The 12,474-nt window shown below is 37.2% G+C and overlaps 1 protein-coding gene across 1 annotated transcript in view; it reads right to left on the bottom strand.

Annotated features, from left to right (window-relative positions):
* LOC150100200 (uncharacterized) overlaps nucleotides 1-12,474 on the bottom strand; it is a 260,605-nt gene that overhangs the window by 48,257 nt on the left and 199,874 nt on the right. The window contains exon 7 of the mRNA XM_090403094.1: nucleotides 3,415-3,530. Within this exon, the coding sequence (XP_090259220.1) occupies nucleotides 3,415-3,530 (116 nt within the window). The remainder of the gene's footprint in view (nucleotides 1-3,414; nucleotides 3,531-12,474) is intronic.

Raw genomic sequence — 12,474 nt, 5'->3', positions numbered from 1 at the left:
AGAAATATCAGTTGTTTCATCCAACTGAATTGCAAACTTTGGGCTGCCTGCCCTTAAGCCTGGTAATAAGTTGCTGGAATTGGTCATTACTAATTTCAGAAATTCTTTTGGAAACAGTATCATTCGATAAAGGAATTTTATGAATTTCATCCCCATACTTTTTCCTATGAACTATTTCAGACATTTTAATAGCAGTAGGTAACACAAGATCTTCTCCTATCATGTAGGCTTTTTAGTTTTTGCAATTAAATAAGAAGTTTCGTAAGATGTAAGTAAATACTTTTTGTTGACAGTAACAAATTTCTGAAAACATTGTTTTATTTATTTGAAGATTTTAAAAGTAGTTCAAAATATTCCTTTGGTTTATTGCAGTATGCTGCAAGCTTGGTATTAAGATGTCATTTTAATTTTGCTAGTTTCATGCTCTCCGTAGCCAAAACTTCATTACAAATTAAGCAAAGAGGTTTTTCCACACCATCATGATTATTAGAAGTAAATCCATATTGCAAAAATGATTCGACATATTTTCTTTTTCTTGTCAATTTAGGTGTACTACAACCTGGTAGCGAAGACTGCCACATTGTCATCAGTATTTTTGCCTCTTCTGTCTAAATTTAGCCACTTATCCATAACTGAAAAAATTTTTTTCAGTTATAACGGTAGAAAAATATTAAAAGTGTTTATTTTCCATAATTAAATTATTATGTTTCTCTAAGAACACTTTGTATGTACAGTAAAAACATTGCAATTCATAATACAATAGTCTCAAATCTGAGCCGAGGTGTTTCTGGCAGCATTCATTGGCATTGCGTGGCATGACAGCATGTGCAGTGTAAAGTGGGTTCAGAACCAAGGCTGCAGTGAAGTTGCATGATGCAACATGGGCGAGCGCTGCCAGAAACACCTCGGATTCATTATGAATTTGATTTTGAATTAATTTTTGGTCATTGCGTTCAGAAACCTTTTACTGTTGCAAATTTTTCACGACCCCCACATTCAGTTACGTGACCCCATATGGGGTTGCAACCCAAAGTTTAAGAAGCTTTGCTCTAGAACAGTGGTTCTCAATCTTTTTCCACTTGTGTACCCCTTATTTTTAAAATAGCTGTTTTTAAATACTATCATTTATTATTCCATAACTAACGTTCTGCATTTTGTTTACTTTACAAACGTAAACAAAATGCAATTTTGTTTCTAGAGCATCAGTTCCCAACCACCAGTTGGAAACCAATGCTCTAGAACAGGGGTTCCCAACCCTATGCCCGCGGGCACCATGGCACCCATCGCCCAATTTGTGTGTGCCTTCCGCTGTTCAACCGTGTGCCGTATAGTTTGAAATAATCACGCAACAATTCATGGCATGCTATATGACGCATGCGTTAATGACACATGACAAGTATTAAGCGCATAACAATGTAAAGCAGACGCGCATTCGAAGTTGTTCAGTCCAGTTTAAGAACTGGAATATCATCATATTCTCCTAATTATGAAGCACTAGCCAATGAAATGCATTGCCAAAGATCACACTAACTTACATATATATATTTAAATTTTTATATAATGTAAACTTTTAAGTAATAAAACATTTGATTATAATGTAAACTTTGTATGTATTCATTTAACAAAAAAATTCAAAAAATTTGCTTGAAAAAATAGAAGGCGCCCACCAACCTACCGGTATTTTGAATGTGCTCTAGGAAACAAAAAGGTTGGGAACCCCTGCTTTAGAAGATCAAACTTATATGCTGATCAAATTCAAGACTAAAACCAATAATCGCCTAACTTGAAAGAAAGTTGTTTGTAACAAGTCATCAAATCTTAATTATGTTAGACTGTTTACAGTAAACCTTTTTGGGGATATAATAAATTTAGTTTAATCCTTTATCCAAGTGTAAGCAAACAAAGTTTGCACCCGAAGTATCTTCAAAACTGAGGCAACTCAAGGTAAAGGTGGACCAAGCTCTCATCACTACTTGTCTTAGTATCTCCCATGATGCAAAGCACATCTCCTTGCAGACATGTATAATGCTATGCATTAAGGGAAGGGCCACTACCAGGCCACTACACATTTTCTGTACCAGTTTCAACCTTTATTGAATGTTCAAGTATAGGTCAAACTCCAAAAACTCAGCATTGTTCCCCCCCAGTAACAAGCTCACCACCGTGCAAAGCCGCTCATTTGCTCATATGTCATCTGAGGGGTAACAGCAACAGCCATGCCTCAGTTAACTTCATGGGCTACAGCACTGCCATTCATTACCCTTCCCCCTGGACCTGGGTGGCAGTAACAGCCGAGCCTCAGTTAAAACTTCATGGGCTACAGCATTGCCATTCATCACCCAAGCTTCCAACCGGTTTCGACCTTTATTGAGGTCTTGTCAGTGGGAGCCAGACCCAGAGGTGGTGATATTGAGGTGGAAGTAATGGAGAAGTCATATTTATCTATATAAGTCGCCAAAAGGAGTCTCACCTTATTATTAAATTACTCTGGATTTAGAGAAAGATGTTGGAAGTTTTTTCCCCCCACTTGGTTAGACTATAATAAATTTAGTTTAATCCTTTATCCAAGTGTAAGCAAACAAAGTTTGTGCCTGAAGTATCTTCAGGACTGAGGCAATGCATGGTAAAGGTAGACCCTCTCATCACTAGTTGTCTAGTTACCACGAGTTGCCTTAGCCCTGAAGATACTTCAGGCGCAAACTTTGTTTGCTTACACTTGGATAAAGGATTAAACTAAATTTATTATAGTCTAACCAAGTGGAAAAAAAAACTTCCAACATCTTTCTCTAAATCCAGAGTAATTTAATAATAAGGTGAGACACCTTTTGGCAACTTGTATAGATAAATATGACTTCTCCATTACTTCCACCACCTCTGGGTCTGGCTCCCACTGACGAGACCTCGATAAAGGTCAAAACCGGTTGGAAGCTTGGGTGATGAATGGCAATGCTGTAGCCCATGAAGTTAACTGAGGAATGGCTGTTGCTGTTATCCCTCAGATGACATATGAGTAAATCAGCGGCTCTGCTCGGTGGTGGGGGTGAGCCTGTTACTGATGGGAACAACGCGAGTTTCTGGAGTTTGACCTGTACTCGAACATTCAATAAAGGTTGAAACCAGTCTGGGTAGTGGCCCTTCCCTTAATGCATAGCATTATACATGTCCGCAAGGAGATGTGCTTTGCATCATGGGAGACACTAAGACGAGTAGTGATGAGAGCTTGGTCCACCTTTACCACGAGTTGCCTTGGTCCTGAAGATACTTCAGGCATAAATTTTGTTTGCTTACACTTGGATAAAGGATTAAACTAAATTTATTATAGTCTAACCAAGTGGGGGGGGGGGGAAACTTCCAACCTCTTTGGGGATAAGATATCAGAAAATGAAGTTATTTTCTAAAGAAATAATTAGTTACCTGTATCATTCTGAGTAACACGTGTGTAATTTCCACTTTCTAGACACTTAATAAGACCTTTTGACAATAGTTCCTTTAGCTGAAGAACAACTTCCTCTTCTGTTGATAGTGATGATCTAGATTTACAAAATATTTTATATCTTAAAAATATTATGTATAGCTAAAAAAAATTACTTAATCTATATGCCACATATCAAAAGAAACATTTATTCAGAACATGTTGGTTTACATTTAGTCTTATTATACAGCCACAACTAAGGCTCTCTTCCTTCCTTGCATATCATCCTCAACAATGTTAACTTTTTTTTAATAATAACTTTCATTTAATTTTTTAGAACATTTACAAAACATTGAGAATCTCATAATAAGGATATATTATAGACAATAATATTCAGAAATGTGCAAGAATATTTACATTCACTTCTTAATCTTCCATCTACATACTATATCACTATTCACCATCTACTGCCTATTAATAGTATTTGTCTGTTAACCACGCTACCGGCCAAGACGTCTATAGACGTCAAGTTTACCATGGATGCGAAGTGCATATTAAAATTGTAATACGATTGATATTACATTGAAATATATGATGGATACGAAGCGTATGACGATGTGTATTTGATCCATAATGGACGGTGAGGTGGTTAAATGCTTATGAATTCTATGGCCAACTTGCTTGTATGCAGAATGAAAAATGAGTTTCAAGGATGAAAAAATTCATACTACCTCTGTATGAGATCAACTAACTGACCTTCAATTGAAAAAGCCCACATAAAATTTTTTTCTCATCATGACAAGAACCGAAAATGTCTTTTTCAACTGAAAGATGTATTGTCCTATTATTCTTTCATCCATACTACAGAAATGCCAGAGAGCATATATATACAGTATATATATATCAAATGTTTTTCACGTTTAAAAGTTCAAATTCACACATGCTTACTCTCAAAAAACGAGTGTGGTACTTGAAGTTTAATAGTCATAAAATCCTCTAAAATCTTCATTACTACTATCAATATGCATCATTACTATTTCTAAAATAGTAAAAATCTTTGTTTCAACTTGGCTAGCATCTTTTGTGCTATTCCAGCTCAAGTATTCATTTGAAGAAGCATGGGTGAAAACAATATATTTCACCCATGCCTCTTCATAAATCTGTAACAAGTTGTCCAGGCAAAATCAGAAATGCTATGTGCAATCACTCATCTTCTCATTTAAAAAATAATCATTTTTATCAACATAATTTGCTAGTTGGGTCATCTGCTATCCAGATCTTCATTGCTATTTCTAAAGCAAGCCATTGTACAATGAGTGTGAAAAGAGTGTTTATTCTTCTGACTTCTGTAACCCTTCTTGCTTTTCACATATTTTCATGGTTTGGGGATTGAACCAAAATGCCTTTTGCCTGTCTTAGGATCATGCTCTTTTGCATAATTTATCAGATTTAATACACACATTCCATTATGAGAACAAATTTATTTTCACTGAATTGATTATCACTGTGTTCTACTGAAAAACTAGTATAAACAAAAGTTAAGCTTTATTTTTCTCTCTCTCTACAAAGATGAATTCGATGATAACTCATGGACTAAAAGAATTATATAATATTTTGAAGGAAATAAGTAGAGCTAAGTCCAGGAATACAGTATTTAAAATGAAAGAACAATTTCTTACATATTTACCGTTTACTGCAAAATTTTCAATTAACTTTCATGTTTATGTTTAAAAAAAGAATAACAATTCAGATAGCCACTAAATAAAGTGTGAATGCTACAAAGCATAAGGAGAGCTCATCTGTATTACTATTAATTAATTATGTTAACTAATAGTACTATAGATATTATGCTAACTAATAGTAATATAGATTGTATTATTTCAGTTAGCATAATTTATGACTAATAGTAATCATCATTATACCTCCATGGAGTCAGTTCCCCACGAGGTACTCACAGTCCCACAATTTTCATTGAATCATGCCTTAAACTCATTCACAGATATGGACAATAAAAAAAGCAGATGAAAAAAGAATTGAATCATCCAAAATGAAATTTCTGCACAGAATTGAAGGAGTCACAATAATGGACAAAATGAAAAGCAGCGAAATCAGAAAAAAACTTGGAATTACAACCTCCCTAAATGAAACAGTGATTTGCTATAAAAAAAAAATGGAAAGAACACATACTAAGAATGAATAGAAGCAGAATACCTAAACAAATTCTAAATTACCACCTAAAAGGTACTTGATGCAGAGGAAGACCCTTAAAAAGATGGAATTGAGTCCGGAACAGGCCACTTGGCCTATGAGCCTGGAAAGGAAGAAGAAGAACTCATTCACTGTTTCTGCACTCAGACAATGGCAATACTCATACAATATATTTCACTCACCACCCAATCTCTCAACACAAAAAAACCTGCTACTCATTCCTCTGCTGAGGCCTTCCTTATAGAGCTTTTAGGGATAGTCTTGTTCTACCTGTTTTCCTTCAGTATATGAAAAAAATTTCATGTTTCTATGCCTCAATCATTATCACCCCCCCCCCTCTTCCACCTATTCACCAGGCTTTGCAAATGACATTTCCTCAATCAGTCATCATATTCCATTCTAAAGATCTAATACCACCTTGGTCACCCCTTTCTGGACTCTTTCCAGTATATCTGTGTGTGTGTATTCCAGTATATTTTCTTAAAACCCAAGTGACAAAATCTGTACCCAGTAATTATATGCATCCTGATCAAGGTTTTATATGATGAAACCATAATCTCTCCACTTTTACATGTCAATATTCTCATCATGCTATCATTCATTATGATTCTTACGTTTCTAGTAATGTGTCAAATAAATTTCAGGTACCTGTCTACCATCTTTAGATCTCTTATTTCTCCCATCTCTTTAAAGATATCCTCAGCAATTAGATAGCAGATTAGCGCATTGAATAGGAGATTGGCTATGATGGGGTATCAGCAAGTTGTGTATCAGAGAGTATAACAGGCTATTGCTGCATACCATTGGTGACACTCTCCTCCCCCCACTTTTTGTGATAGTGGTCCCTGATACACAACTTTCTGATACTCACCACACAGCGAATCTCCTATCCAGTGCACTAATCTGCTTGTTCCAATCTGCTTGTTCCAATCTACTTGTTCCAATTTAATTACTAATTTATTATGTGGCAATCTATCAAAGACCCTTACAAAATCTAAATATGCTACCAAACAGATTCATATTTTGTAAAATCTGAATATACAGTAAACCCATATAAGAACCCATATTCACACACAGAGAAGCTTTGCTCTAGAACAGTGGATATAAACCCAATGATAGAAAGATTAGTGATGACTAGGATCTAGAATTGGGTTGATACCCTTTTTGTGAAATGGAATAAATTTTATCCTTTTTTCATTCCTTTGCAACTTGCCCTTATTGCACACGTTAAGCAAGCATGTTTCAAAGATGCAATGCCATTAACTCACCAGAACATTACCTTAAAACATGGTGACAAGTCAATGAGTCCTATTGTCAAGTTATTTAATTTACTTAATTTAATATCAAGTTTACTTAATGCACACTTTGCTCACTCGCCACCTGTCCCCCCCCCCCCACCATTCCCTATGTATCAACCTCTGCACGAGGTCAAACTTTTGAGGTTGAAATATCCTGATTATGTCCACTCCCCATGAGGCACCTGTTCATGGTGGGGGGGGGGGGGCCTCCCAGTGATTTCATTCTTCCTCTTTTTCTTTGTTTTTCTTCCCATATTCTGCATTCTACTTCTCCTGGAGGTTTTTTTTTACTACCTTTCTTCCAGGCCAACATCACTGGGATCCAATGCCCTGCCACTGTGTTTGCCATGCAGTGCAACCTGTGGACATCCGGAAAGGGGGGATCCTGGTAGTCTTGCATTACTTTGGCATGATGGGGTGGTCCTAGATGGCACGGCCATGATTAATCGGCTAGTGGGCTTGCCTGCAAGGGTCAATGGTGTTGCAGTAAGTCTCTCACCCCATGGTACAGGGTCAGAACCAAGGTTTGCTGTGGTGCTGGTATAGCATCCAGGGAAGCCCTGGCATTCCACTCCCAAGCACAGTCATTGCTTTGGTCAGTGGGCATCCGTGAGGTGGGTGGGGACCTTCTAGCATTAAACAAAAAACCCCTTGAACATGAATTCTTCATCCTCAAATGTTTCAGAGGGCACCTACAAGGTCCCTAACCAGGTACTGATACCAAAGATGCATCATTTGATAACAGAAGCCAGAAACAAGAGACATGTGATACCAGTATAAATGTACCAGTTTTTCTGATCATCCATGCAACAATTGGAAAACCAACAGGGAAAATGTGTCACCCTTCTTTATTCAGAAGGGTTTAGAAGGACTGGCAGGTTCTCTGAAAAAAGTTAAGAAATATGTTCTGGTGATATCCTTATAGAAGCATTATGTCAATAATATTCTGAAAAAACTACTCAGAGCAACATAAATGGGTGGAATACCAATTATAGTAACACACCATAAAATACTCAACTCTTCTAGAGGGGTGATCTCAGAATGAAATCTCATCAATGTTCCTGATAAAGAGATATTTCAAGCTTAAAGATCAGGGAGTGACAGGTATGAGGTGCATCCTGATCTACAGGGATGGTCATTTGGCTCCAACCAGAAACATCATCCTTATTTTTGATACTCGTTAGCCTCCACCATCTGCAAAAGCAGGGTATCTCAACTGTCCTGTTAGACTGTACATCCCTAGTCCACTAAGATGCTTTAAATGTCAGAAATTTGGGCCTGCAAAAAATGTGTAATGGTTCTATCACCAGTGCTGATGGGGTAGTAAAAAGCATGATAACATATCTTGCTCCACAAAGAAAGTTAAATGTGTCAACTGTTAAGGAGATTATCTGGGTTACTCTAATGCATGTCAGGAGTGAAAAGATGAAAAAAATATATAAAAGATTAAAACAAACAAAATATATCATATCAGGATGCAAAAAAGGAAGTTAGTCACCACCACACTTGTCATGAGATCCTCTTATGCTGAGAAGGTCGTAGTTAAGGAAACATTAACAGAAACTCAAAATCTTATGTCAATTCCATCACCTGATAATTTCCCCATACCTGAACTTTATAATCATGAGTGCTTCTCTGTTGAGCGCATCAATTGCATGACCTACAGTCTTACTCCAGAAAGAACTCCAAAAAATGGTTCTATTCGATGAGAATCAATTTGTCAAAAAAATTATGACAAAGATATCACTTATAAATAAACCACTAGATACTCCCACAAAAAAAATGGATACTTCGGTATCCACTGAAAGTAAATTAAACTTACCAACTGTTCCTGACACATTACATGATGCATTTAATTTTTTTTTCCAGAGGAAGAGATGAACACTGGCCATTCATACTTCCCAAAATCAATTGATATAAACCTAATAAAGGTAAGCCAATAAGTAACTCCTTCCAGAAATCAGACTAGTCTACAAAGTGAAAACCACAAGAAAATTTTTACAATGGAACTGTTGCGTGTTTTGCCAAAATACTGAAAAATTAAGATTTTGCTGCAGAAACACAAGGCTTTCTGTATTTCTACAGCAAAAACACAGCGTCTGCAGGAAACATTTAAAACCTAATGAGGATCTTATCTTAAGGAATTTCACTGTTGTATGCAAGGACAGAACTGGAGATGGTCCTGCTCATGGTGGAGTAGCAGTCCTAGGAGTCATACTCCTTTCCATCATGTCCAGCTTATCTATGAGATTTCTTATTACAGTAAGTTTAATTTATTTATCACCAGGTTATGAGATAAATGAGATGGAATTTGACTGAGCCTGTACTTCTTATGGATGACTTGAATGGGCAACAAGACTCTGTGGGGTAGTGCCAATACAAATGGACGAGGTCATATCATTGAATGCATCCTTGACAATCATGACCTCTCCCTTTTGAAAAATGGATTCGCTATCTTCTTCCATATGCCCACCCACTCATATTCTGCAATCAATCTTACAATTTGGACCACTGCCATTTTTCCACTGCTCCCATGGGATGTAGAAGAAGACATACATGGAAGTGATCATTTACCTGTTTGTTGCACAACATCTTCACAGGATACATGTTTTCCTATACATATCTCCATGTGGAAAATGGACCAGGCTAACGGAAATGCTTTTTACTGAAATGCTTGCCAAATTTAATGCTGATGCAGCCAAACACTTATCAACGAAGCAGTAAAGTGTGTAATAGACTGTATTATTTAAACAGCAACAGCCCCAGTTCCAAAAATATTATCTTGATTCTCACTCTATCCAAAGCCTTCGTGGAATCCAGATTGCCAGACAGCTGAAAAAGATCCAGATAGAACATGGGATATATTTTGTAGATGTCCCACTATGTAAAACCTAATAGCTTTTAAACATGCTTGAACCAAAGCACATTATGTGAGACATTAGAGTCAAAACAATCTTGGATCCATTTTACCTCATTGATTACTCAATCAGTGCAAAAACTGTAAGGGATAAAATTCAGAAAATGAAAGGTAGATAGAGAACCCACTGTTTGTCTACCTTAGACTATAAGGGATGTGTTGCTTCTGATTTCAAAGCCATCGCAGACAATTTGGAAGAAAATTTTGCCAGAATCTCAGCAACAGCTTCGATATCCTCCTAAGTTTTTAATATTGAAAGAGAACAAGAGAAACGGCAGCTAAATTTTTATACCAATGGGCTTGAGCTGTACAATCAGCCACTTGTTATGGAAAAACTAAATATGGAAGGGCAACCCCAATGCAGAAGGCCCTGATGCCATCCATTATGAAATGATAAAACATCTTCCATTATCTTCTATGGACCTCTTTCTCTTAATTTATGTCAGAGTAAGAGTCTTCCTCTGTAAGTATCTGGAAGAGCCTTCCAGATTCTTTCTTTTAGGCTTGCACGGTGATCCGAATGCATTTTTGGAAATTATGGAGACAACTACCGTGTTTGAATAAAAACTTTAGTTTAATATTACTAAAATTTTACAATTCGACGTTTCGACCTTTATGTCAAGGTCATCTTCTGGAGCGTACAAATATACACAGGAAACAAGCTATACTACAATCATACTGGTTCGTTAAAGACACTGACTAACTGCTACCACAATTGTTGGCCTGAAATCTGGGTGAAAAAAAAAAAAAATTATACATCAACGCTAGAGTCCTATTATTTGTGTTGTCTACTATATATATATATTAACATCATTCCATCCAGTTGGAGTGGAATGGTTTCTAATACTAGCGGATTGACTAGGGTCCTGACTTATGTTGAATCTTTCATATTAGGTTGGCTGAATGTGTGCCATCCAGATCCTTGGAATTTTCATACCATCTTTATTGTTGATATTTGGGTGGTTTATCAGGATTTCGCAGGATTCTTTAAATTTTCTTTCGTACCATGTTTTTGTGCGGTGTAAGGAGCAGGTGCTTTTCCAGTTGATTTGGTGTAAGGTGTTAAGTGCATGGTCTGAGAGGCCTGCTTCACCATAATGGTTATATTGAATGTGTCTAATGTGTTCTTTCTTGCGTATAGGGATTGTCCGTCCTGTTTCACCAATGTACGGTAAGTTACAGGTGCAGCGGATGCAATAGACTCCAGGATGTGCTAATGGGAGGAGAGGATCCTTAGAGAAGCTGAATATGGTTTTAAGTTTAGTGGGTGGTTTAAATGTGGCATTGAGGTTATAATGTTGTAGGATTCTGTTGATTTTTTCTGATAACCCTTTAATGTATGGGATGGCTATGGTTTTACTGTAACCTAGATTCGTTTTTTTGTGGTTTTATAGAGTATTTTATTGACAGTATTTTTGTTATAGCCATTGTTTATGAATGTGTCACTAATGATTTTTAGTTCTTGTTTCAGGGCTTGCTGGTTAGAGCAAATAGTTGTGGCTCTGTTTTTAAGGGTGTTTATGACTCCATATTTTTGTGCTGGGTGGTGGTATGAATTCGCATGTATGTATTGGCCCGTGTGTGTCGGTTTTTGGTAGACCGTGAAGGATAGACTGCCTGAAGGAAGATGTGTAACTAGTGTGTCTAGAAACGGGAGCGAATTTTGGTTTTCGATTTCGATGGTAAATTGTATGCGTTCGTGTTGTTTGTTTAGGTGGCTGAGGAATGTGTTTAGCGTTTGTCGCCCGTGCGGCCAGATCGCGAACACGTCGTCAACGTATCTGAGCCAGATTGTCGGTCGAAGCGTGGCGGAATCAAGAGCCCTTTGCTCAAAGGTTTCCATGTAGAAGTTCGCAATTGGGGGGGATAATGGTGAGCCCATGGCTGTACCTTCCTTTTGTAGGCAGAATTTGTTTTGCCACACGAAGTAACCGGACTTTAGTGCGTGGGCAAAGAGGGCCGTAATGTCGGGCGGAAATTTGTGTCATTGATGGGGACATTAGTGAAAAGGGCAGAAACGTCAAAACTGACTAATAAGTCGTCTTTGTCGAGTGTTATGTTTTTGATTTTGTTTATAAAGTGTTGTGTGTTTTTTATGTAGGAGGGGGAATGACCTACCAACTCCTTGAGTGTTGCCGCTAATTTCTTGGCCAGGTGGTAATTGGGACTGTCTATTCCTTCCACTATTGGTCGAAGGGGCACATTTTGTTTGTGTATTTTCGGAACCCCGTATATTCTGGGGGGGGGGCGTAGTGGGGTTTGAGTTTTTTAACTGTGTCTGGTGGCCAAGAAGTGACGGACTTTAGTAGTTTTTCTGTTTTGTCCTTTATCCTTTTTGTTGGGTTATAATTTACCATTTTATATGTGTTGTTATCAGCTGCTAGTTGGTTCATTTGCAGTATGTATGTTGACCTGTCAAGGACAACAGTGGCACTGCCTTTATCAGCTTTCGTTATTATTATGTTTTGTTTGGCTTTTAATGATTTAATTGCTGCTAATTCTGTTTTAGTCAGGTTGTTCTGTATGGTTTTCTTGGTATTTAGGACATTACTGGTTTCTAGTCGTATTTTGTCTGCTATGTTGTTGTTAGGTAGGGATCTGATGCCTCTTTCAATGTGGTAGATAAAATCCAGTTTGTT

The sequence above is a fragment of the Typopeltis vanoorti genome, chromosome 13 (assembly GCF_054136105.1).
Source record: "Typopeltis vanoorti isolate ZY-2024b chromosome 13, IOZ_Tvanoo_1.0, whole genome shotgun sequence".
Lineage (NCBI taxonomy): Eukaryota > Metazoa > Arthropoda > Arachnida > Uropygi > Thelyphonidae > Typopeltis > Typopeltis vanoorti.
Note: the sequence above shows the minus strand (reverse complement) of the source record. Positions and strands in the feature narration are given on the sequence as shown.